Source organism: Phaseolus vulgaris, chromosome 7 (genome assembly GCF_051622355.1).
Source record: "Phaseolus vulgaris cultivar YP4 chromosome 7, ASM5162235v1, whole genome shotgun sequence".
NCBI lineage: Eukaryota > Viridiplantae > Streptophyta > Magnoliopsida > Fabales > Fabaceae > Phaseolus > Phaseolus vulgaris.
The window spans coordinates 57,252,215-57,280,077 of record NC_143504.1 but is presented as its reverse complement, the minus strand read 5'-3'; the positions used below and the strand labels follow the sequence as shown (position 1 = coordinate 57,280,077).

The window sequence follows — 27,863 nt, the reverse complement described above, 5'->3', positions numbered from 1 at the left end:
AAATGTGTTTCCTTCATATTTATTTCAACTGATTCGCTAAGTTCATACTCTTGCAGATGGCAAAGAAGATATCAAGAAATAAATGAATTGAATGTAGTTACTTTGTTGGTTGCTTCTGCAATGTATGTTTTCAATTTTGTGGCTGTTCTGATAATATGTAATCTTGAATTTGAAAAGTCATTTCATTTTTTAGATTTTAGTCAAATATTTATGCATAAAATTTGACAGTAAATTTTTATGTTAAACTTATATTTTCTTAAAGAATAACATTCTTACTTGCACATAAAGAGATAGCCCATCAATATAACACAGATATTTTGACATGAATACTAATATAATACGGAGATATATATAATTTTTAAAATGTAAAACACATATCTATATATTATATAATTATGAATTATATAATTTAATAATAAAAATTTATATGAAAAAATATGTTTTAATTTTTTTTTATCGTAAAGATGTTTCTCATGATTCAAAATGATTTGTTCCTTATTTTTATAATCATAATAAAGATTTATACAATAAGTTTGAGTTTTTAAAAAATTAATGTATTTTTCATTTTTACAATTGTATTAGGGTCGTATAGAATTGTCAGACATCTAAGAAGTATTTTTTGAATTTGACAATTCACCTATATGTGTCATACAAGTATCGTATGAGTGTCAGTATCCGATACGGACGTCTGACATGGACACATCATTAAGAAGAGTCTCGTAACCATCAGCAAGAAAAGAGCCTTCCATCAAAATCTGTGGGGATCTGGAATTCAGCCATTGTTATTTATCGTTGCCTAGCGGCTGGGGATGTGGACAAGATCACATACAAAATCACAGCTACAAATTTAACAGAAAATACAGAGGGAAAAAATAAAAGTTAGAATATTGTCCGAAAATATGCATGAAAATATTTCCAGATGATTATATGATTTTGTCTTTTCGCTTAGAGATAGCCATGAATTGAATCACTGGATTATCATTTGGAAGTCAATATACAGAAAAGATAAAACAGAGTCTAAAGTTATAACTCTGAATGTTCTTAATGTTTCACAAAGTTAAGATCATATTTAAAACATTGAATTAAACTAAGTGTTTCAATAGTTCTAGGAAAGTCACGCAATTAAACTATTGGTAAGTATCAAGTATCAAGTATTTGGGAACTTACCCTCAAAAGCTAGCTATTAAAGGAGAAGAACCAAACACTTAAACACTCTACCTAATATTTCATACTAATCTGATATGGGAACTAGGGAACCCCATAACACCTAAGGCTTATCACATATCTTCTGTGAATTGAAGGTATACCCTTGCTGTCCCTTCTGAAGAGGATAAAATGCCCTTTTTGCCATATGGAAAAGGGTCCTAGTCAATATGCTAATGATGTTCAATTACATATGTATAGGGCATTGTTGGTGTATAAAGTTATATGTACATCAGAAAATTTGATTCTTTCAAAATAGAAAAAGAAAGTTGTCAAAAGCCAAAGTTGATACCTTAAACTTCTTGACTGTGTTATCCAAGAGTTCCTTCTACTCTTCTGGTTCACCAATGATAACTTGTTTGATGTGGGATATTTTGTGCCAATCCAATCCAACTCCTGGCTGACATCTTTTGCATAATTCAGGACAATCATTGATTTCCAAATGTTCAAGGTTTCGGAGGTGACGCGTGCTGTCAGGGAGTGTGATCAACCTTGGACAATGTTCAATTATAAGTAGTTTGAGACAGGTCAAAGTTGACAGCCACTCAGGAAGCTCCTCAAGATTGTTGCAGTCAACAATTAGCAAGGAATGCAGTGTGTTCAAAGATCCTTGCAACCACTCGGGCAAAGTGACCAACTGTGGCAAACTTTGAAGAACAAGCAATTTTAACCTTGAATCAGGTATGGAACTAAGGTTGCTAAGGCCCATTGACAATTCCATCTTACTGCATTTGAAGATAACCAAACTCTCTAAATTTGCAATGACATGAAAGGAAAGAGACTTTAAACCCCCACAACCAGAAAGATGCAAAAACTTAAGACTACTAGGTTGTATAGCTTGGAACAATGACTCCAAATTATCACAAGAATAGAGTTCTAATGTTTCTATAGAAGCCAAATTTGAAATCTCTTTGTCAGGGAAATCTGGTTGCCTTGTGGTTACAAGCAGCCTACGAAGGCTGATTAACTTTCTAATTCCTTTGGGCAGTTTTTGTACCTTTATGCAACCTCTGAGGTCCAAAGTTTGCAAATTCTGAAGTTTGCACACTGAATCCGGGAGTCCCTTAAGTTTTTGGTTACCTGAAAGATTGAGATATCTTAAATGTTTCAACTTTCCAATGTAGTGAGGCAAACTCTCGTATATAGAATAACTCAAGTCTAGAACTCTGAGGTATTTGCACCTCGACAACAAGGTATTCAAGAAAGCATCATTAGTAGCTTCCATGGGAAAAATGATAGTTCTTAGACCTATGGGAACGAGATCTTGGCCAAGCATATCATTTTCAATGAATGACAAGTGTTGGGCATGCTCAGATATACTTGTGCTGTGGGGATACAATATTTGAAACTCACCTTTGGCAACGTACACTGCAAGATCACGGACTAAATCATGTAATTTAAATCTGCATGTGCTCCCCATGTCAAGAAAATCTGTGAGAAAAGATCTTGACCATAGCTCACGCAAAAATTCATTAGCAACATCATGTGTTGTTTTGCTTTCCTTGGATGGGGAAAGAAAACCAAGTGCCTCCCACAGCAGAGCAACATAAGAGCTAGAAACATCAAAGTCCTTGGAGGCAAGAGAGAAGCAAGCAAAACATCGTTTCAAATGGGAAGGTAGTTGATCGTAGCTCAATTCAAGAGCAGGCAAAATGTCATTTTCATTTTGTTTTAAGTTCCAAATCTCGTTGTCTCTTATATTCTCCCATTCTTTTTTATCAACCCTTGAGAACAGAGAACTTCCTAAAGTTCTCACCGCCAATGGTATTCCTCCACATTTTCTCACAATTTGTCTCCCAATCTCCATCAACTCTGGATGATTCTTCCCTTCTCCATCATCAAAAGCCGATTTCACAAACAGAGATAAGGAATCCTCCTCAGAAAGGCCTTTTAGAAAGTAAGAGTTAGAGGATTTAGTGCGCATCATGGCATCTATCGAGTGACTACGAGTAGTCACCAAGATTTTACTCCCTTCATCACCTACCATGTCTATGATTTCCTTCAACTCACCCCATTTAACATGATTCTCGTTCCATACATCGTCTAAGACCAACAAGAACTTCTGACGGTGAAGGGTATTTCTCAAACGATTTTGAAGTTGGTCAGTCTCTAAATTTTTGAACTTTTCATTGGTGGGGTTAGGAGCAGAGTTAAGAATTTTAATAAGCACATTCCTGAGTTCAAAATCATTAGACACACACACCCACATCTTCAACGTGAAAAATTCCTCAACTTTGGTGTCATTGAACACTACCTTTGCGAGCGTGGTCTTTCCCGAGCCTCCAAATCCCACAATGGAAGTTACTGAGACACTTCTGTCATAATCACCATCTTGCAGCAAAAGCTCTATTATCTTCTGTTTATCATGTTCTCTTCCGACCACATTCGAGACATTTACATGTGAATGAGTCATTTCCCTCGTATGCACAACAACTGTGTCGTTGTCACTGCTTTGAAGACCAAACATGTGCCCATAAGCTAAAACCTTCTCTAACTGCTTCTTGATGTCTTTTATCTCACGCCCCATTATAAAACGGTAAATCACAGGATTCTTAGTTGAAAGCAAACGACATACCTTCCTGGAGAAGCTGCCATGAGTGTTGACAACGCGCTTCCGCAACACTTCGCACTCAAAGTTGTCAACTATGTCTTCTGCGCGGGCGAACACCTGCCTAATCTGTCTTAGCCACTCGCTCAAAGCATTGTTCTGCTGCCTCTTTTGCTCAGCGTCTAACAGGAAAGCTTTGATCATTGCCATGGTCTTTTTCATCTGTTGTAGGTCTTGGTACACACCCAACGCCAAAGAAGCTTGTTCGACAGCTCGAGAAGCGAGCTTCACTATAAGTGATTCTGCAACCGCGAAAATGAGTGATTCGGCCATGACTTTGGGTAGATAAGAATGCAGAGAGAAATGGTTTTGTTCTGAATCTTATCTTGGCATCATGAAGTACTGTGAAAAGTCTAGTCAATATTGGAGAGCTCTGATTGTAGCAAAATTCTATTTTGGAAGATGAAAATTGGTGGGTGATGTTACCTTGGCAGTGAAAATCATTCTTTGTTCAAAGGTTTCGAGGTTGCACACGTTTATGAAAAGTCAACAAGATGTTTTATAACGTGCATCTTTGTAAGGTTGAGATAGGATCATAGAAAGACAGATATTACGCTGAAGACACTACAGAGGTTCAACCCAAATGAAAATGAGTTATAATAAATTTTGAATGCACTATTCCCAGTTGTACTAATATATTCAATTAGATCAAACACCCCAAGTAAAGACTTTTGTAGTTTAGTAGTTTGGTTGTTGGGGTGTCTATTTGTGCAGAGTCAATCACATATAAAAATTAATGTACAATTTTGTTTTAAAATCCTTTTATTCCATTTGACTAATATTCCTTCCATTCATTACTTTTCAAAATGCCTTTTAACCTATAGCATAGCCCAGCCATAACCTATAGCCCAGAAATAAAGGACGGACATTAATACGATACAGACACAAAGACACAGACACAAAGATACGTATAATTTTTAAAACGTAGGATACATGGATACAGATTTATATATTATATAATTATAAATTATATAAATTGACAATAAAGATTTATATGCACAAGTATGTCTCTGATTATTTTTAAGAGCAGAAAGATATTTTTTATGACTGTTCAAAATGATTTTTTTTCTTATTTTTATAATCATAATAAAAAAATTTACAATAAATTTTTAGAAAATTAATGTATTTTTTTTTTAAATTGTGTTAGAAGCGTACTAAAATTATAAAAAATATAACAAATACTTTTTGAATTGGACACTTCATGGATACATATCCTACTAAGATCATACGAATGTCGATGTTCGATATAATACTGACACGCAAGAGGAGTGTCTGAATTTTATAATATCATAACAAAACCCTAAATCATAAACACTTTAAACCACTGTGAACCACGAGACAATAGTTAGAAAATCGTGGGTCTTCAAATGATAAAATTTTAAATGTATTAAAAAAATTTACCCTAAAACTTTTGGGCTAAATTCTTTACGGTTGAATTATTTCTTCTTCATTCTGCTGAAGTGTGCCAAATAGGTAATGGTTTCACTTTTCACTTTTTCGTTCTTCTTATTTCTTCCGTTGAAGTGTGTTGGTTTTTGCATTTGCTCGAAATAAGTTAAGCAATTTTCTGTTCTTTTTTTTACTGTTCAGGGTTTTCGCTGAAGGCTTATTTCTTCCTTATTCTTCAGTCTCCATTCTTCCAAAAACATTTTTCTTCAGCTGAAGTGTGCCGGTTTCTGTGTTTGCTCCAAATAGGTAAGCAATTTTTCATTCTTCTATTTTTTGTACTGTTCAAGGGTTTTGTTGTTGAAGGGTTCACTCACGTTCAATGTTCTCTATGATGTTCGAAGATTTAGGGGTTGGCTGGAATGGAGGTTTTTAGCCGTGTTTGAGTTGAGATTTGGTTTATGGGTGTTTCACTTGTTTTTCGGAATTGTTTGTGTAGATGTGACATTTGAGATTTATGATTGATTAAGTGTTATGCTCTGCTTGATTATCAAAATTTTGATAGAGATGGTTGATTAAGTTTAATTAAGACAAATTAGAATTTACACTGTGTTTAAAAGTAAGAGAATATTTTTTTTTTTTGAGTATGATGATACTATTTGGGACTTCCTTGTGTTGATGACCAAATGAAACTTAGTCCTGATTGATTCTTAACATTCCCCCTATAGGTGATGTTGATGGTGAAGTTGAAACTATTAAATTGTTCTGACTTTTAGAAACATCTTGTTTAGAACTAAAACTCTTAGATTCAATTTCAGAGGTAGTTCGTTTCTCTTATGGAGTTGAATTTTTCATCGCAGGATCTTCACCACTCTTGCTTGATTTCACCTCAGACCCATTTAGTTCGTGTTCTTTCATCTCATCCAAACTAAATCAATACGAGTATCTCTTTTACCAAAAAATATACATATTTTAAACTGATATATCAACACAAAATTCTAAGTGTTTCTATCACATTTAATTAAAATCTTTTTTGATATACATGATTCAATAAAGAAAGAAAAATTTAAGTGTTACTATCGAATATAGATAAAATATTTTCTGAAATTGGTTGTGTTGCTTTACGAATACAGTAAATACTTTCAATGAATACAACAAATCACATCTCACTTTATCCCTTATTCACTTTGCTCTCCTTCTACTTAGGTTATTTATAACTCTTTTACAAGGCATTTGTGTAGTACAAGGCAATTTTAAGCTTTTTTTTTGGGCAAAGTGTGGAAGGTGATTAAGTTTTATTGGATTTGAATAAGTTTTAAATTTAGTCAACATCTTTTTTCAATTTGAAAATTGCAGCTTAAAGCATCAATGACTTACAAGTTGGTAATATATAATGTTTAAATAAAAAATTGTGATGATTATGTCATTTTTAGTTATTAGTATCGCCACAGTCAACAATATTTGTGTTTAATGTTATTTATATTTTTTACTATTTATTTTAATTATTTGTTTAATTAATTTAAATTTAATATTTTCTAATAAATACGCATGTCTTTTAGTATTCTTAACATGATTTAATTTTTAATTCACAATAATTTAGTAACTTATTAATTTTAGTTTTAAATTAATATTTAAATTTTAAAAATCCAAATCACTTTTAAAATAATTATGCGTTCACCTTTTATACAATGATCGGTGCCTTAAGCAGCTGATATGCATTAAATCTATAAAAACAACTTTAGAAGGTGGTTTTATATGATTTGCAAGGTATGTTGATAGATATATGTAGTTAGTTTAGAATAGTTTTTCTGTTGATTTTATTTTTGAATATAAGGAGTCTTAGGTTGCCATTATTCTACTACTTTTATCTGATTTAGAATTTTGTCTTTGATAGGCTTCATGGAACCATAGATGACTTGCTTGTATAAGAGTTGAAATATTCTTAAAATATCTCTATTATTTATTCGTTTTTTAAATAAAAAAATATATTAAAAAGAACTTCCAAAATTTATTACTTAAAAATAATTAGTTTAAAAATAGTAATAATACAAATTTGTTAATACATTTTAAAGGATTGACCATAAAACTTCAAATTTGTTAAATTAATTTTTTTATCCTCCACTTATTCCCACCTCAAAGGGAAAAAAAAACTAATGTAGTCGTTTTCTGGTAGCCGGCAAGGATTGAGTAGAAGGTGTTAAATAGAAGTAACCTAATAGAAGAAATAGGATCCACTTACCATAAAATAATATGTAACCAAAACACTTCAATCTAAATTTTTCATTTTTTTATTTCATTTACAGATTTTTTTTATCACAACTTGGCATATAAAACTTATAAACAACTAATATACACAGCAACATGATTGTGGTAGTGGTTGTTGTTTAATACATTTGAATTAGTCAGAATATAGACAGCAACATGATTACACTAAAATCAACTTATTATAAAAAAGCATAGATTCACACACTAATCCAACTCCAGCTAATACAATTTATTTTATGATAAATTCGAGTACTAGGCCGGCATACGAGTTTTGTCTGTATGGAAAATTTACCAAACTAACCATTGTTTTATAAATACCATAATCTAATCATGTCAAATCATTCACCACACAACTTTTCTACCTTTGCATTCTTCTCTCCCAAAACAACAGCATGGCGGAATCACTTCTTTTCAGCTTTGCAGAATCACTCATAGGGAAGGTCACTTCTCGTGCCGTCAAAGAAGCTTCTTTGGCGCTTGGTGTGCATAGTGAGCTACAACAGATGAAAACAACTATGACACTCATCAGAGGTGTGCTCTTAGATGCTCAGCAAAAGAATCCGCTGAGCAGTGCACTGAGCGAATGGCTGAGACAAGTCAAGCGCGTCTTTTCTGATGCTGAAGACATAGTTGATGACTTTGAGTGCGAAGCCTTGCGAAAGCACGTTGTCAAAACCTATGGCGACTGCTCAAGGAAGGTACGCCATTTCTTCTCAACAAGTAATCCTCTTGTTTATCGTCTTAGAATGGCGCATCGCATTCAAGATATCAACACCAGGTTGGCCAAACTTGCAGCCCAACGAAGCATGTTTGGCCTCCAAATCATTGACCAAGATACACGTGTGGTGCATGTGAGGGAAATGACTCATTCTCATGTAAACCCTTCCAATGTTACAGGAAGGGAACATGACAAAAATCAAATAGTCAAACTTTTGGTGCAAGATGTTCATCACCAAACTCTTTCTGTCATTCCCATTGTGGGAATGGGAGGCCTAGGAAAAACCACACTTGCAAAGTTGGTCTTCAATGACACTAACATTGATGCATGTTTTCCCTTGAAGATGTGGGTGTGTGTCTCTAATGGTTTTGAACTTAAGAATGTACTCATTAAAATCATCAATTTTGTTCCAAATCCAACTAGGGAAAGCTTCAATAACTTTGAGACGGAGCAACTTCAAAATCATTTGAGAAATACACTTCAAGGTCAGAAGTTCTTGCTTGTGTTGGATGACGTGTGGAATGAGGATCATGTAAGATGGGATGAGTTAAAGGGAGTAAAATCCTAGTGACTACTCGGAGTCATGAAATAGCTACCATGATGCGCACTAAATCCTCAAATTCGTACCTTCTACAATGTCTATCTGAAGAGGATTCTCGTTCTTTATTTGTGAAGTCTGCTTTTGAAGATGGAGATGAGAAAAAAAACCCACAACTATTGGAGATTGGAGAAGAAATTGTAAAAAAATGTGGAGGGTTACCATTGGCAGTGAAAACGGTGGGAAGTTCACTGTTCTCGAGGGTTGATAAGAAAGAGTGGGAGTCCATAAGAGACAATGAGATTTGGAATTTAAAACAAAATGAAAATGGCATTTTGCCTGCTCTCAAACTAAGTTACGATCAACTTCCTTCATATTTAAAACCATGTTTTGCTTTTTTTCCCTTTACCAACAGGATGCTGATATCTTAAGTTCTGAAGTTTCTATGTTTTGGGGAGCACTTGGTTTTCTTCCCCCACCAAAGGAAGGTGAATCAACGATTGATGTTGGGAGTCAATTTTTGCATGAACTGTGGACAAGATCGTTTCTTTCAGATTATATTGACTTCGGGGGTGCATGTCGCTTTAGATTGCATGATTTGGTGAGTGATCTTTCAGTGTCTATTGGGAAAGGCGAGTTTGAAAGAATACATCTCCGCAATTCAAAAATATCTGATAGTACCCAACATTTGGCTTTTGAGGAAGAGAAGTTTTATAGTGAAGCTCATCTTCCCACATGTCTCAGAACTATGATCTTTCATACCGGAGGGAACAATAAAGATTTCTTGAATACATTGGTGTCAAGGTGCAAATATTTGAGGATTTTAGACTTACAATATTCTGAATACGAGAGTCTGCCTCGCTGCATCGGAAAGTTGAAACATCTAAGATTCCTCAATCTTGCACAAAATGAAAAACTTAAGGAACTCCCTGATTCAGTCTGCAAACTTCAAAATTTGCAAACTTTGATCCTCCGTGGATGCATAAAGCTACAATCGTTACCCAAAGGAATAAAAAATCTAATTAGCCTTCGTCACTTAGCTATAACCACCACACTACCTGATTTTCCTAAAGAAGTGATTGCAACTTTTACTTCTTTAGAACATTTATATTTTAGTAATTGTGATAATTTGGAGTCATTGTTTGAAGGAATACAACTTTCTACACTTAAAACTTTGTGTTTGGACGAATGTGCAAGTCTAAAGTTGGTGTCCTTCCATGCCATAAACAATTTAGAGGTTTTAATGATCTCTAATTGCGACAAGTTGGAATTGTCAATGGGTGGTGGAAGCCAAATCCCCAATTCAAGGTTAAAGATTCTTTTTTTGAATGTCTTGCCACAACTGGTCACTTTACCTCAGTGGTTACAAGGGTCTGTGGATTCTTTACAGTCCTTGATAATTGAAGGTTGCATCAATCTTGAGGAGCTTCCTGAGTGGCTACCATCTCTAATTTGTCTCAAAATACTTGAAATTGTCAATTGTCCAAATCTCTTGTCACTCCCTGATAGCATGCATCACCTCACAAATCTTGAAGACTTACGAATCTGTGACTGTCCTGAATTATGCAAAAGATTAAAGCCAGAAGTTGGACAGGATTGGCACAAGATATCACACATAAAAAAAGTTGATATAGATGAAGGATAATTCTCTCAATAACATGTTGAAGGTACTAAGTTTAACCTTTTGGCTTTTCTATTGCATTATTGTTTTTGTCAAGTTTTTTTTTTTTAATTTTAAAAGAAAGAGTTTTCTTCTTTACACAGGTTATATACCTTTTCGTCGTTCTCTCCACCTCACAAGGGAATAATATAGCAGGAAACTATGGAATATCTTATTGCCTACAAAATATGTACTAATAATTTTGTACAATTTTTTCACTTTTGTACTTTCAAAACAATGGTTTTTTTAATACAAAACAAAGTATCGGTAAAGTCAATGTTTTGTAATAGTAGTGTCAACTTCAAGTAGATCAATTAAAAAAGAGAATATATGTCCTTTTTTAGATGTTTTCTATACCATTATCTTTGAACGAGTTGGTTAGAAAAATTAGATTTTAAATTATTTCAGAACAACCAATTTAGTCTAAGAATTTACTTTTAAAGATCTTTTATTATTTTTTTCATATTTCCAAAATTTGTATAATTCAATTTTTATGCATTTTTTTACATTTTATTTACTTATAAATTGAATAAAATTTATAAATATAAATTTAAAAGATGTCCAATTAATTAATAAACATGCCCAACTTCAAGATATTAATTTTAAAATGAAAATGAAAAATAAAAGTGGGAGGTTTGGGAAAAACCACACTTGCTAAGTTGATCTTCAAAGACACCAACACTGATGCATGTTTTCCGTTGAAGATGTGGGTGTGTGTCTCTAATGATTTTGAGCTTAGAAATTTGCTCATTAAAATCCTCAATTCTACTCCAAACTCTAATAGGGAAAACTTTAATAACTTCGAGACGGAGCAACTTCAAAATCGTTTGAGTAATACACTTCAAGTTCAGAAGTTCTTGCTCGTGTTGGATGATGTGTGGAATGAGGTTCCTGAAAGGTGGCATGAGTTCAAGGAAATAATAGATGTAGGTGTTGAAGGGAGTGAAATCCTAGTGACTACCCGTAGCCATGCAGTAGCTACCCTGATGCACACTAAATCCTCAAATTCGTATCTTCTACAATGTCTCTCTGAAGAGGATTCTCTTTCTCTATTCGTGAAATATGCTTCTGAAGATGGAAATGAGAAAAAACATCCAGAACTATTGGAGATTGGGAAAGAAATTGTAAAAAAATGTGGAGGCTTACCATTGGCACTGAAAACGGTGGGCAGTTCTCTTTTCTTGAGGGTTGATAAGAATGAGTGGGAGTCTGTGAGAGATAATGAGATTTGGAATATGAAACAAAATGAAAAAGACATTTTGCCTGCCTCAAACTAAGTTACGATCAGCTGCTTTCATATTTAAAACCACGTTTTGCTTCTTTCTCCCTTTGCGAAGAGCATGCTAATATTCTAATTTCTCAAATTTCTATATTGTGGGCGAGGACTTGGTCTTCTTCCACCACAACAAAAATCATTCTAAACTGGCTTTCAAAAACAAAGACCAAGGTATGTCTTTATAAGTAAAGATCCAAACAACCTTAAGAAGATATACATTATTTTCATGGTGAAGGTTAATAATCTTCAAACCTCCATTCTCAAGGGGGAGAACAAATCGTAGCTCAATTAACAGTAGTTATACCTTTTTTTAGAATATCGTCAGTCCACATAAATTTTCGACACCACTGCTCAACTTGCTTAAGAAGAGAAACATGTCATTTATACAAATTAAAACTATAAGCTAAAAGACTCGTAATCACTGTATTGACCAACTTAATCTGATCCATCATAGTAAGAAATTTACCTTTTCAAGAAGCAATCTTCAATTTGACTTTATCAGCAAAAAGGTTGAAAAAAACGACACCAACAAAGATAGACACTCCTAAATAAGTGAAAGGCAAACAACCATGACTACAAGAAAAAATACCCTGAATTTTGGTGACAAATCTGGTAGAATCATTCATGGTGAAAAAACTACTCTTAGAATTATTAACATATTGACTCGAGAAATCACCATATGTTTTAAAAAAAATACTCAAATTTATAAGACACTTATAATCTGCCATATAGGAAATTTTTAAATTAATATTTAAAATTTAAAAATCCAAATCGCTTTTAAAATAATTATGCGTTCACCTTTTAAAAAATATTAAAAACAACTTCCGAAATTTATTACCAAAAAATAATTAGTTTAAAAATAGAAATAATACAAATTTGTTAATTCATTTTAAAGGATTGACCATGAAACTTCAAATTTGTTAAATTAATTTTTTTAATACTCGATTCTCCACTTGAATTCCCACCTCAAAGGAAAAAAAAATTAATGTAGTCGTTTTGTGGTAGCTGGCAAGGGTTGAGTAGAATGTTAAATAGAAGCAACCAAATATAAGGTAGTTGTTTTCCCAGGATATGATTTCCTAAAATATAGGAGAAATAGGATCCACTTACCATAAAATAATATGTAATCAAAACACTTCAATTTATTTTATCATTTTTTATTTCATTTACTGATTTTTTTATCACAACTTCATAGGATGGACGTAGCATAAAACTTATAAACAACTAATATTTTCCTGAAGTCAAATAAGTTAAAGAAATGAAGAAAGTGGTAATGTAATGGGTGTTGTTTAATACATTTGAATTAGTCAGAATATAGACAGCAACATGCTTACACTAAAATCAATTTATTATAAAAACCATACATTCACACACTAATCCAACTTCAGTTAATACAATAAGTTGATATTGTATCTAAAATTGGTTTCTATTCAAAATTCAAAAAGTATATGGCAAAATTTTCTACTCTTTGACACTGATGTAGTATTCTCCGTGACTATGTGGTTCTTCCTTTCTAATACAGCATTTTGATATAAAGAATATATAATCGTAAATTATCGTTTAATTTCTTCATCTTCACAAAAAAACTTATCAAACTAGTATGAGATATGTTTTTGTCTCAATCACTTCACATAATTTTTAACTAAAAAAATTAAAACCAAAATAAATAAAACCAAAAAAATTACAACCCACAAACCCTAAATTATACATGCAAAAAAGAAGTTAAAAAATCAAACTGGAACAAATGAACAAAATCAAGAAAAAAAACCGAGATTGGAACGTTAAAGAAGAATGTAATTTTAAGGAAAATGTGAGGTTTAATTAGAAGAGAGGAGAGAAAAGTTGAGATTAGAAGAGGAATGCAATTTTAAGCTCTCTTTTTGTGAAAAGTGTGGAAGGTGATTATGTTTTATTGGGTTTGAATAAGTTTAAAATTTTAGTCAACATCTTTTTTGAATGTGGCTTATTCAATTTCCAGCTTCAAGCATTAATGACTTGCCAGTGGCCATTTATAATGTTGTAGTGTAATTACTCTGTGATTGATGTGTCTTTGTTGTCTAAAACTTGGTGAACCCATGCAGTTGTGATTATTGTTCACATGTCAGGAATTCAAAGCAGTGATTTGCTTTCTACAACATCAAACTCCAATAATTCATTCAAAGGAATCATTGGTGGTCTGCTGCAAGGAAGGATAATATTTGATAATCAAAAACAGTTGTGGTATTCATGTTGGATTGATAACATTTAATATTTTTTTATTTTATTTACAGATTCTTTTCTCACAACTTCATTGGATCGACCCAGCATAAAACTTATCAAGAACTAAAAACCCCTTTGGGTCAGTGAGAACTGAACTACGAAACAAAATATTTTCCTGAATTGAAACAACTTAAAGAAATGAGTGTTTTATAGATTTGAATTAGTCAGAATTTGCACACAAACATGTTTACACTAAAATCAACTTATTATATAATAAGAACCATACATTCACACGGCAATCCATCTCCAGCTAATACAAATTATTTTATGGCACATTAATTGTACCAGGCTGGCCATATGACTTTTAGGTGTGTGGGAATATCATATTCCAAACTAACAACAACAGGAACACATATTTTTATAAATACCATAATCATAATCATAATCATGTCAAATCATTCACCACACAACTATTGTAGCCTTGCATTTTTCATTCCCTAAACCACGTCATGGCAGAAACACTTCTCTTCAGTTTAGCAGATTCGCTCATTGGAAAGCTTCTTTCTCATGCCGTTCAAGAAGCTTCTTTGGGCTTTGGTGTGCATAGCGAGCTACAAGAGATGAAAGCACATATGGAACAGATTAGAGGTGTGCTCTTAGATGCTGAGCAAAAGAATCCGCTGAGCAATTCAGTGAAGGAATGGCTGAGACAGATCAAGCGCCTCTTTTCTGATGCTGAAGACATAGTCGATGACTTTGAGTGCGAAGCGATGCGGAAGCATGTTGTCAACACCTATGGTGGTTGCTCAAGAAAGGTACGCCGTTTCTTCTCAACAAGTAATCCTCTTGTTTATCGTCTTAGAATGGCGCATCGCATTCAAGATATCAACACCAAGTTGGCCAAACGTGTAGCCCAAATAGGCACGTTTGGCCTTCAAATCATTAACCAAGATCCACGTGAGGTGCACGTGAGGGAAACGACTCATTCCCATGTAAACCCTTCCAATGTTACAGGAAGGGAACATGACAAAAATGAAATAGTAAAACTTTTGGTGCAAGATGTTCATCACCAAACTCTTTCTGTTATTCCCATTGTGGGAATGGGAGGCTTGGGAAAAACCACACTTGCTAAGTTGGTCTTCAATGACACCAATATTGATGTATGTTTTTCCTTGAAGATGTGGGTGTGTGTCTCCAATGATTTTAAACTTGAGAATGTACTAATTAAAATCCTCAATTCTGCTCCAAACCCAACTAGCGAAAACTTCAAAGAATTTGAGATGGAGCAACTTAAAAATCATTTGAGAAAAACACTTCAAGGTCAGAAGTTCTTGCTTGTGTTGGATGATGTGTGGAATGAGGATAGTTTAAGATGGGATAAGTTGAAGGAAATAATAGATTCAAATGTTGAAGGGAGTAAAATCCTAGTGACTACTCGTAGCCATGAAATAGCTACCATGATGTGCACTCAATCCTCAAATTCTTACCTTCTACAATGTCTCTCTGAAGAGGACTCTCGTTCTCTATTTGTGAAGTCTGCTTTTAAAGATGGAGATGAGAAAAAACATCCAGAACTATTGGAGATTGGGAAAGAAATTGTAAAAAAATGTGGAGGATTACCATTGGCAGTGAAAACGGTGGGAAGTTCTCTATTCAACAAATCTTCTTCCCACAGGTCTCAGAACTATTATGTTATCTCCTAACGAAGGGATCAGTAAAAATTTATTGAATACATTGGTGTCAAGGTGCAAATGCTTGAGGGTTTTAGTGTTAGCAGATTTTGAATACGAGAGTTTGCCTAATTGTATTGGAAAATTGAAACATTTAAGAGTCCTCAGTCTTGGACAAAATAAAAAACTTAAGAAACTCCCTGATTCTGTTTGCAAACTTCAAAATTTGGAAAGTTTGATGCTTACTGGATGCATAAAGCTACAAACGTTACCCAAAGGAATAAAAAATCTAATTAACCTTCGTGTCTTGGTTATAACTTTCGCACTACCTGATTTTCCTAAAGAAGCAATTGCAAACTGGACTTGTTTAGAAAGAATAGGTTTTAGTGATTGTCATAATTTGGAGTCACTGTTTGAAGGAGTACAAATTTCCACACTTAAAAGTTTGTCTTTGTCTGACTGTAGAAGTCTAAAGTCGGTGTCCTTCCATTCCATCGGAAATTTAGAGCTTTTATTTATCTCCAACTGTGACAAGTTGGAATTGTCAATGGGTGGTGGAAGCCAAATTCCTAATTTAAGGTTAAATATTATTGTTTTTAATGCCTTGCCACAATTAGTCACTTTGCCTCAGTGGTTACAAGGATCTGCGAACTCTATAAAATCAATGGCAATTAGCAACTGTACTAATCTTGAGGAGCTTCCCACGTGGCTACCATCTCTAATTTGTCTAAAATTTCTTGAAATTAAGAATTGTCCAAATCTCATGTCACTCCCTGATAGCATGGATCAGGCCACAAATGTTGAAGTGTTACAAATCTATGGTTGTCCTGAATTATGCAAGAGATTGAAGCCAGAAGTTGGACAGGATTGGCACAAGATATCACACATCAAAGAGGTTGATATAAATGAAGGATAACTCTCTGAATAACACAGTCAAGAGTTGAAGGTACTAAGTTTTTCTATTGCATTATTATTTTTGTCAAGTTCTTTTTTTTTAAATTTTAAAAGAAAGAATTTTCCTCTTTACACAGGTTATACCTTTTCATCGCTCTCTCCACCTTTCACAAGGGAATAATCTAGCAAGAGGCCATGGAAGATCTTATTACATACAAAATATGTACTAATAATTTTGCACAATTTTTTCACTTGTGTACTTTCAAAACAATGGTTTTTTAATACAAAACAAAGCATCGATAAAGTTAATATTTTGTAATAGTAGTGTGAACTTCGAGTGTAGATCAATTAAAAATAGAGAATATATGTCCTTTTTTAGATGTTTTCTATACCATTATCTTTGAACGAGCTGGTTAGAAAAAGTAGTTTTTTAAATTTATTTCAGAACAACCAATTAAGAATTTACTTTGAAAGATTTTTTTATTATTTTTTTCATATTTCCAAAATTTGTATAATTCAATTTTTATGCATTTTTTTACATTTTAATTACTTATAAATTGAATAAAATTTATAAATATAAATTTAAAAGATGTCCAATTAATTAATAAACATGCCCAACTTCAAGATATTAATTTTAAAATGAAAATGAAAAATAAAAGTGTAAGGAACTCAAATGCAAAGTTTGTGACTAAGAAGGAGTCATCAAAAGTCAGGAATCAAAGTTAGTTTCTTCCTTAGTTGTAAAGTATGTATTGAAGTTGTACCTATTTCTTGGTCAGCATCTCAAACTGTTGGGTCAGAATCAGCACCAATGTTTATTTTAAATATTCAGACAAATTTAGGTTTAAACAACGTTTCTTAGATATGGATTAGTTATATATGAACAATTAAGAAATTAGTTCTTTATTAAATATAACTTTTGCAATCTAAATGAAAAAGGTATATGTGAAGTGCAATGTGTTTACTAAAACCGAAAACTAAAATGACTTCTAATGATTAGATACAAAAGTAAATAGACAAGGTAATAAATGTAGGTAATTTTAAAGGTTATTTATATTTTTTTATTATTTATTTATTTTTTATCGACAAAAAAAAAATGGATGTATTTTAGAGATACTTCAACACTTTTACAAAAACAAAGACGTCATCTAACCTAATACTCGCTTTGAAGGGGATTGCACAATACAGAAACCACGACGTCTATCCCATACCCAAAGATAAAAAAAAACACCATCTCTAACCTTAACAAACCTTGGTTACCCCATCCTTATTCCTCTATCTTTTCCTTTTTTGATAAATCTTTTACACACCAATAATTCAATACACCAATCCGAATAAAAAAACATGTTATTATGAAAATTATTATTAAAGACAAGTCACTTAACCGACAAAAAAGCTTTAACTATTATATCACACAAGTTTTGTTGTCATCATTATTATTATATTTTTAAGTATGATTATAGTTATTAATATTAGTATTATCAATACCATTAATACTATTAACATTATAAATAGTAAATAATAATATTAATGGTAATATCCATCAAATTCACCACTCTTGCTTCATTTCTCCTCAGACCCATTTTGTTCGTGTTCTTTCATCTCCTCCAAACTAAATCAATACGATACGAGTATCTCTTTTACCAAAAAAAATATACATATTTTAAACTGATATATCAACACAAAAATATAAATGTTTCTATCACATATAATTAAAATATTTTTTGATATACATGATTCAATAAAGAAAGAAAATCTAAGTGATACTATCGAATATAGATAAAATATTTTCTGAAATTGGTTGTGTTGCTTTACGAATACAGTAAATACTTTCAATGAATACAACAAATCACATCTCACTTTATCCCTTATTCAATTTGCTCTCCTTCTCCTTAGATTATATATAACTATCCTTTTACAAGGCATTTGTGTAGAACAAGGCAATTTTAAGCTCTTTTTTTTTTTTTTTTTTGCGCAAAGTGTGGAAGGTGATTAAGTTTTATTGGATTTGAATAAGTTTTAAATTTTAGTGAACATCTTTTTCCAATTTGAAAATTGCAGCTTAAAGCATCAATAACTTACAAGTTGGCAATTTATAATGTTCAATCATTTATAATGTTTAAATAAAAAATGCGATGATTATGCTCATTTTAAGTTATTAGTATCGCCACAGTCAACAATACTTGTGTTTAATGTTATTTATATTTTTTAATTATTTGTTTAATTAATTTAAATTTAATATTTTCTAATAAATATGCATGTCTTTTAGTATTCTTAACATGATTTATTTTTAATTCACAATAATTTAGTAACTTATTAATTTTAGTTTTAAATTAATATTTCAATTTTAAAAATCCCAATCGCTTTTAAAATAATTATGTGTTCACCTTTTAAACAATTATTTAAAACAACTTTTGAAATTTATTACCAAAAAATAATTAGTTTAAAAATAGTAATAATACAAAATTGTTAATTCATTTTAAAGGATTGACCATGAAACTTCAAATTTGTTAAATTAATTTTTTTAATACTCGATTCTCCACTTGAATTCCCACCTCAAAGGAAAAAAAAAATTAATGTAGTCGTTTTGTGGTAGCTGGCAAGGGTTGAGTAGAAGCAACCAAATATAAGGTAGTTGTGTTTCCCAGGATATGATTTCCTAAAATATAGGAGAAATAGGATCCACTTACCATAAAATAATATGTAATCAAAACACTTCAATTTATTTTATCATTTTTTATTTCATTTACTGATTTTTTTTTATCACAAGTTCATAGGATGGACGTAGCATAAAACTTATAAACAACTAATATTTTCCTGAAGTCAAATAAGTTAAAGAAATGAAGAAAGTGGTAGTGTAATGGGTGTTGTTTAATACATTTGAATTAGTGAGAATGAATATAGACAGCAACATGCTTACACTGAAATGAACTTATTATAAAAAGCATAGATTCACACACTAATCCAACTCCAGCTAATACAATTTCTTTTATGTCACATTAGTTGTATTAGGCTGGCCATACGAATTTTGAGTGTGTGGGAATATCATATACCAAACTAAGCATTGTTTTATAAATAGCATAATCATGTCAAATCATTCACCAAACAACTATTGTAGCCTTGCATTTTTCTTTCCCGAAACCACATCATGGCCGAATCACTTCTTTTCAGTTTCGCAGATTCGCTCATTGGAAAGCTTCTTTCTCATGCCGTTGAAGAAGCTTCTTTGGCTTTTGGTGTGCATAGCGAGCTACAAGAGATGAAAGCAACTATGGCACTCATCAGAGGTGTTCTCTTAGATGCTCAGCAAAAGAATCCGCTGAGCAGTGCACTGAGCGAATGGCTAAGACAGGTCAAGCGCGTCTTTTTTGATGCTGAAGACATAGTTGATGATTTTGAGTGTGAAGCCAAGCACATTGTCAAAACCTATGGTGATTGCTCAAGGAAGGTACGCAATTTCTTCTCAACAAGTAATCCTCTTGTTTATCGTTTTAGAATGGCGCATCGCATTCAACATATCAACACCAGGTTGGCCAAACTTGCAGCCCAAAGAAGCATGTTTGGTCTTCAAATCATTGACCAAGATACACGTGTGGTGCACGTGAGGGAAATGACTCATTCTCATGTAAACCCTTCCAATGTTACAGGAAGGGAACATGATCAAAATGAAATAGTCAAACTTTTGGTGCAAGATGTTCATCACCAAACTCTTTCTGTTATTCCCATTGTGGGAATGGGGGCTTGGGAAAAACCACACTTGCTAAGTTGGTCTTCAATAACACCAACATTGATGCATGTTTTTCGTTGAAGATGTGGGTGTGCGTCTCTAATGATTTTGAACTTAGGAATGTCCTCATTAAAATTCTCAATTCTGCTCCAAACCCAACGAGGGAAAACTTCAATAACTCTGAGACTGAGCAACTTCAAAATCGTTTGAGAAATACACTTCAAGGTGAGAAGTTCTTGCTTGTGTTGGATGACGTGTGGAACGAGGATCGTGCAAGATGGGGTGAGTTGAAGGAAATAATAGATGTAGGTGTTGAAGGGAGTAAAATCCTACTGTCTACACGTAGCCATGAAATAGCTACCATGATGCACACTAAATCCTCAAATTCGTACCTTCTACAATGCCTCTCTAAAGAGGATTCTCGTTCTCTATTTGTGAAGTCTGCTTTTGAAGATGGAGATGAAAAATAACATCCAAAACTATTGGAGATTGGGGAAGAAATTGTAAAAAAATGTGGAGGCTTACCATTAGCACTGAAAACAGTGGGGAGTTCACTATTCTCGAGGGTTGATAAAAAAGAGTGGGAGTCCATAAGAGATAATAAGATTTGGAATTTAAAACAAAATGAAAAAGGCATTTTACCTGCTCTGAAACTGAGTTACGATCAACTTCCTTCGTATTTAAAACCATGTTTTGCTTCTTTTTCCCTTTACAAAGAGGATACTGATATCTTTAGTTCTGAAGTTTCTGTGTTGTGGGAAGCACTTGGTTTTCTTCCCCCACCAAAGGAAGGTGAATCAACGATTGATGCTGCGAGACAATTTTTGCATGAACTATGGACAAGATCGTTTCTTTCAGATTATGAAGACTTAGGGAGTGAGTACTCTTTTAAGTTACATGATTTGGTGCATGATCTTGCAACTTATATCGCAAAAGGTGAGTTTGAAACAATAGATTTCCACAATCCAAAAATATCTGAGGGTACCCAACATTTGACATTTGGGGAAAATAATTTTTATGGTGAATCTCTTCTTCCCACAGGTCTCAGAACTATGATATTTCGTAAAGCAGGGAACAATAAAGATTTTTTGAATACATTGGTGTCAAGGTGCAAATACTTGAGGATTTTAAACTTGCAATATTCCGAATACGAGAGTCTGCCTCGTTGCATCGGAAAGTTGAAACATTTAAGATACCTCAGTCTTGCACAAAATCAAAAACTTAAGGAACTCCCTGATTCAATATGCAAATGCAAACTTCAAAATTTGCAAACTTTGATCCTTATAGGATGCATAAAGCTACAAACATTACCCAAAGGAATAAAAATTCTAGTTAGCCTTCGTCACTTGGCTATAACCACCACACTACCTTATTTTCCTAAAGAAGTGATTGCAAATTTGACTTCTCTAAGAACATTTGTTTTTCAGTGATTGCCATAATTTTGTGTCACTGTTTGAAGGAATACAACTTTCCACACTTAAAAATTTGTATTTGAACGAATGTGGAAGTCTAAAATCGGTGTCCTTCGATGCCATAAGAAATTTAGAGGTTTTATTTATCTACTGTTGTGACAAGTTGGAATTGTCAATGGATATTGAAAGTCAAATCCCCAATTTAAGGTTAAAGTGTCTTGGTCTTAATCAATTGCCACAACTGGTCACTTTTCCTCAATGGTTACAAGGATCTGCGAACTCTTTAGAATCCCTAATAGTTGGCAATTGCATCAATCTTGAGGAGCTTCCCAACTGGCTACCATCTACAATTTGTCTCAAAATACTTAGCATTTGCAATTGTCCAAATATGTTGTCACTCCCTGATAACATGCATCACCTCACAAATCTTAAAGATTTAGAAATCATTGGTTGTCCTGAATTACGCAAAAGATTGAAGCCAGAAGTTGGACAGGATTGGCACAAGATATCACACATCAAACGAGTTTACATTGATGAATCAGAAAATGAAGAAGAATCCTCATAATAATACAAAGAGTTGAAGGTACTAATTTTAACCTTTTGTTTTTCTATTAAATTATTATTTTTGACATTTTTTATTTTATTTTAAAAGAAATGTTTTTCTTCTTTGCACAGATTATACCATTTTGTTGGTCTATAGATAACAAATTTGTCATGTTATTCGATGACTTTCATTTTGTTATCTATTAACAACCAAGGAAATATCATTATCACCATTATATATTGATTTAGGTGAGGGAGACAATCCCTTGTTGTTCAAAAAAATTTCAACAAAAACAATAAAAGACTCATGTTAATTTACACTAACTGCAGCATTATTTTATATTATTCACATAAGTTTATTTGTGGGTGTTGTAACATGGGCAACAACGGCTCAAATGCAGAAGCAGGCCTTGCAATTTTGCCCTATTGTCTATTGGGAGCAGAGCACTCTTGCTATGACCACATTGTTTGAATATTAAGGATCATAGGGTGACCACAAAACATACGCTGGTTCGCAGAAGATGAATTTTGTAAGCATATCAGATCAATGCCAGAATTCAAATATAATTATTATTTAGCTGCTTTATAATTTGGTTTGCAATTTGATATAACGTAAAATCTGGGAATATGAGATACCTATTGTTCCGACCCGACCTCAAATCGTTATACAGCATCGTTAGGGTCAATCACTGCATCCGAAGTATTGTCCGTTTTGAAGGTTGGTGCTCAGTCACAGTTTTGTCCTTAAAAGACGCCTCAAAGGGTGAAGGAAGTATATAAACTGTCATTGGTCTCGATCCCTGAATGATGTGACACTATATTGAAACACTTATAAGCTTCTAGCTCTTTTTGTAATATGTTTCTATCAGGTTCTCTTAGCCACATTTGGTGCATGTTTTGTAGAACTACCTCGGATATATAATTTTTGTTACGTATAATGCTTCATATAAAGTAATATGTTACTGATAAAAAAATATTATTAACATAACCTCATAATTTTTAATAAATGAAAATAATTAAATAAGATGATAGAATTCACGTTATCAAGTTAAAAAAAATTAAACGATCAAGATTGAATTAAAAAATATAATTTTTTTTAATACATAATACATCAAAATAATTTAGAAAAACACTGAATTGAAAAAAAAAATTACATTAATATTTTTCTAAGAAATTATTTTCCAAATCAATTTTTTAAAAGCTCAAAATTATAAATTTCCTTTCCTTCTTTTTTAAATAAAGAAATTAAAACAAAAATAACTAATTTTGAACTATTTTTTTGAGAAATTACACTCAATCATGTTGAGAAATTGATTCTGCAGAAACTGAATTCTGAAGAGTATGTTATTTAAGTAATTATTTGATACTGTATATTATTTGAGTAAAAAAAAAAAACTTTGTTATTCTGAAAAGATTCCGTCGATATAGTTACCAATTGCGTCTATACTACCCACAAACCCTAAATTATACATGCAAAAAGAGAAGTAAAAAAATCAAATTGAAACAAATCAACAAAATCAAGAAAAAAAAAGAACAATATTTGCATAAATGAGATATGGAAATAAAAGTGGAAGTGGATGTGAACGTTAAAGAAGAATGTAATTTTTAAGGAAAATGTGAGGTTTACAAGAGAAGAGAGAAGTTGAGGAAGAGGAATGCAATTTTGAGCTCTCTTTTTTTTGCAAAGTGTGGAAGGTGATTAAGTTTTATTGAATTTCAATAAGTTTAAATTTTAAGTCAACATCTTTTTTTAATGTGGCTTATTTAATTTCTAAAGACAGCGTTTCAAAATTGTAGCTTAAAGCATCAATGACTTACAAGTTGACAATATATATACTATAATACAATCATAAAATAAAAATCAAGAAATAAAAAATAATTAATTATTATATTGACTAAATTAGAAACCACCTTAAAAATAAAAAAGTTTGGTTTATAAATTAGTTTATATTATTGTTAAATGGTTTCTAAATTGGTATGTAATTAGCAACCAGGTTTTTCTACCAAATTTAGAAACTAAATAATTGGTAGTTAAAACCTTGGTAGTTAATTAAATACCAATTTAAAAATCATTTAACAATAATAGAAATTAATTAAAAAAACTAATTTTTTTAGTTTATAAAATTGTCTCTAATTTAGTTATACAACTAATTATTTTTTTTTTATCTAAAATTAGTTTCTATTTCATAATTTTTTTTAAGTGATAATGTTGAATAATTTTTAATGTTTAAATAAAAAATGGTGATGATTATATTTTTCTTTTATCATCAGTATCGCAACAATATTTGTGTTTAATGTTATTTATATTTTTTAATATTTTTTTAATCATTTGTTTAAGTAATTTAAATTTAATATTTTCTAATAAATATGCATGTCTTTTAGTATTCTTAAGACGATTTAATTTTTAATTCACAATAATTTTGTAAACTATTAATTTTAGTATTAAATTAATATTTAAATTTTAAAAACCCAAATCGTCGCTTTTAAAATAATTATGTGTTCACCTTTTAAACAATCATTTAAAACAACTTTCGAAATTTCTTACCAAAAAAATAATAGTCTAAAAATAGTAATAATACAAATTTGTTAATACATTTTAAAGGATTGACCATAAAACTTCAAATTTGTTAACTTAATGTTAAATAGAAGCAACGTAGAAGGTAGTTGTGTTTCCCAAGATATGATTTCCTAAAAATGTAGGAGAAATAGGATCCACTTACCATAAAATAATATGTAACCAAATACTTGAATTTATTTTTTCATTTTTTATTTCATTTACAGATTTTTTTATCACAAGTTCATAGGATCGAGTAGCATAAAACTTATCAACAACTAATATTTTTCTGAAGTGAAACAAGTTAAAGAAATGAAGAAAGTGGTAATGTAATGGGTGTTGTTTAATACATTTGAATTAGTGAGAATGAATATAGACAGCAACATGCTTACACTAAAATGAACTTATTATAAAAAGCATAGATTCACACACTAATCCAACTCCAGCTATTACAATTTCTTTTATGACACATTAGTTGTACTAGCCTGGCATACGACTTTTGGCTGTATGGGATTATTACAAAACTAACCATTGTTCTATAAATACCCATAATCATAATCATATCAAACCATTCACCACACAAGTATAGTAACTATCAACTTCCAATTGCATTCTTATCTCCCAAAACAATATCATGTCCGCATCACTTCTTTTCAGCTTTGCAGAATCTCTTGTAGGGAAGCTTGCTTCTCGTGCCGTCGAAGAAGCTTCTTTGGCATTTGGTGTGCATAGCGAGTTACAAGAGATGAAAGCCATTATGGCACTCATCAGAGGTGTTCTCTTAGATGCTGAGCAAAAGAATTCCCTCAGCAGTGCACTGAGCGAATGGCTGAGACAGGTCAAGCGCGTCTTTTCTGATGCTGAAGACATAGTCGATGACTTTGAGTGCGAAGCCTTGCGGAAACACGTTGTCAAAACCTATGGTGGCATCTCAAGGAAGGTACGTCATTTCTTCTCAGCAAGTAATCCTCTTGTTTATCGTCTTAGAATGGCGCATCAAATTCAAGATATAAACACCAGGTTGGCCAAACTTGCAGCCCAAAGAAACATGTTTGGGCTTCAAATCATTGACCAAGATACACGTGTGGTGCACGTGAGGGAAATGACTCATTCTCATGTAAACCCTTCCAATGTTACAGGAAGGGAACATGATCAAAATGAAATAGTCAAACTTTTGGTGCAAGATGTTCACCACCAAACTCTTTCTGTTGTTCCCATTGTGGGAATGGGAGGTTTGGGAAAAACCACACTTGCTAAGTTGGTCTTCAATGACACCAACATTGATGCATGTTTTCCCTTGAAGATGTGGGTGTGTGTTTCTAATGATTTTGAACTTAGGAATGTGCTCAATAAAATCATCAATTCTGTTCCAAACCCAACTAGTGAAAACAACAGTAACTTTGAGACCGAGCAACTTCAAAATCATTTGAGAAATACACTTCAAGGTCAGAAGTTCCTGCTTGTGTTAGATGATGTGTGGAATGAGGATCGTGTAAGATGGGATGAGTTGAAGGAAATAATAGATTCAGAGGTTGAAGGGAACAAAATCCTAGTGACTACTCGTAGCCATGAAATAGCTAACATGATGCGCACTAGATTCTCAAATTTTTACCTTCTAGAGTGTCTCTCTGAAGAGGATTCTCTTTCTTTATTTTTGAAATGTGCTTTTGAAGATGGAGATGAGAAAAAGCATCCACAATTGTTGGAGATTGGGAAAGAAATTGTAAAAAAATGTGGAGGGTTACCATTGGCACTGAAAACGGTGAGGAGTTCACTATTCTCAAGGGTTGACAAGAAAGAGTGGGAGTCTATAAGAGACAATGAGATTTGGAATTTAAAACAAAATGAAAAATTCATTTTTCCAGCTCTCAAACTAAGTTACGATCAACTGCCATCATATTTAAAACCATGTTTTGCTTCTTTCTCCCTTTACCCACAGGACATTGATATTTCTTGTTCTCAGATTTCTACCATGTGGGGAGCACTTGGTTTTCTGCCACCGCTAAAGGAAAGTGAATCGATGACTGATGTTGCCAATCAACTTGTGCATGAACTATGGTCAAGATCTTTTCTTTCAGAATATATTGACTTGGGTAGCGATTCCTCATTTCAGTTACATGATTTAGTGCATGATCTTGCAACTTATATTGCAAAAGGTGAGTTTGAAAGAATAGATCTCCCCAATCCAAAAATATTTTAGAATGTCCAACATTTAGCTTTTATGGATAATAATTTGCTTGCTCAAGCTTTTCCCTTCACAAGTTTGAGAAGTCTGTGTTTTCATGTTGGAATGAACAATGAAGCTTTATTGAATACATTCTTGTCAAGATGCAAATACTTGAGGGTTTTACAATTATGTTTATCTGAATACGAGAGTTTGCCTGACTGCATTGGAAAGTTGAAACATTTAAGATGTCTGAATCTTCAAAATAGTGAAAAACTCGAGGAACTCCATGATTCGGTCTGCAAACTTCAAAATTTGCAAACTTTGAATCTTTTTGGATGTATAAAGCTACAAAAATTACCCAAAGGAATAAAAAATCTAATAAGCCTTCGAAACCTTATTATAACCACCAGGCAACTTGATCTTCCAGAAGAAGAGATTGCAAGTTTGAGTTCTTTAGAAAATTTATATTTTCGTCATTGTCATAATTTGGAGTCATTGTTCGAAGGAATACTATTACCCAATCTTACAAGATTGTCTTTATATGACTGTAAAAGTTTAAAGTCGATGTCGTTTCACGCCATTACAAATCTAAAGTTTTTGAATATCTCACAATGCGACAAGTTGGAATTGTTGATGGGTCTTGGAAACCAAATCCCTGATTTAAGGTTAAAGTCCCTTATTCTTGTAAACTTGCCCCAACTGGTTACGCTTCCTGAGTGGTTTCAAAGATCTGCGAAATCTTTAGAAACCTTATTTATTGCAGGTTGCATCAATCTTGAAGAGCTTCCCGATTGGCTAACAACTCTAATTTGTCTAAAAGAACTTGACATTTGGGATTGTCCAAATCTGTTGTCTCTCCCTGATAACATGTATCACCTTACAAATCTTGAAGAGATAGAAATCAATGGTTGTCCTGAATTATGCAGAAGATTGAAGCCAAAAGTTGGACCGGATTGGCACCAAATATCACACATAAAAAACGTTTACATTGATGAATCAGAAAATGAGGAAGAATTCTCATAGTAACACAAAGAGTTGAAGGT

General features: G+C 32.6%; 2 protein-coding genes and 3 pseudogenes across 5 annotated transcripts; 4 read left to right on the top strand and 1 right to left on the bottom strand.

Annotated features, from left to right (window-relative positions):
* Positions 1 to 474: 474 nt before the first annotated feature.
* LOC137830584 (putative disease resistance protein RGA3) lies at positions 475 to 4,446 on the bottom strand. Of its 2 annotated transcripts, XM_068638019.2 has the most exons (3): positions 2,557 to 4,279; positions 1,496 to 2,283; positions 475 to 839 (listed from the first exon to the last, which is right to left on the bottom strand). In XM_068638019.2, exons 1-2 carry the CDS (start codon positions 4,082 to 4,084, stop codon positions 1,532 to 1,534), a joined length of 2,280 nt encoding a protein of 759 aa, XP_068494120.1. In that variant the 5' UTR covers positions 4,085 to 4,279; the 3' UTR covers positions 475 to 839; positions 1,496 to 1,531. The 2 variants fall into 2 exon arrangements, with proteins under 2 accessions (XP_068494120.1, XP_068494119.1); XM_068638018.2 differs by having other exon boundaries at positions 1,496 to 4,446.
* An 856-nt stretch (positions 4,447 to 5,302) lies between these two features.
* LOC137830583 (putative disease resistance protein RGA1) lies at positions 5,303 to 11,776 on the top strand (annotated as a pseudogene). The gene is made up of 3 exons (XR_016523091.1): positions 5,303 to 5,506; positions 6,058 to 10,385; positions 10,483 to 11,776. The product of XR_016523091.1 is annotated as a putative disease resistance protein RGA1 (transcript).
* On the top strand, positions 8,034 to 23,021 carry LOC137830582 (uncharacterized; annotated as a pseudogene). Its single transcript, XR_016523209.1, has 4 exons — positions 8,034 to 8,160; positions 13,760 to 15,544; positions 15,783 to 16,418; positions 19,536 to 23,021. The product of XR_016523209.1 is annotated as an uncharacterized LOC137830582 (transcript).
* On the top strand, positions 11,083 to 11,655 carry LOC137829466 (putative disease resistance protein RGA3). The gene has a single exon (XM_068636267.2). The coding sequence runs from the start codon at positions 11,083 to 11,085 to the stop codon at positions 11,653 to 11,655; it is 573 nt and encodes a 190-aa protein (XP_068492368.2).
* Positions 23,022 to 25,265: 2,244 nt separating the features above from the next.
* On the top strand, positions 25,266 to 27,843 carry LOC150026016 (putative disease resistance protein RGA3; annotated as a pseudogene).
* The last annotated feature ends 20 nt before the right edge of the window (positions 27,844 to 27,863 follow it).

What these genes read in the sequence shown, in the direction of transcription:
- LOC137830584 (XM_068638018.2), bottom strand. Translation starts at nt 4,084, where the DNA reads ATGGCCGAATCACTCATTTTCGCGGTTGCAGAATCACTTATAGTGAAG.
- LOC137829466 (XM_068636267.2), top strand. Translation starts at nt 11,083, where the DNA reads ATGTGGGTGTGTGTCTCTAATGATTTTGAGCTTAGAAATTTGCTCATT.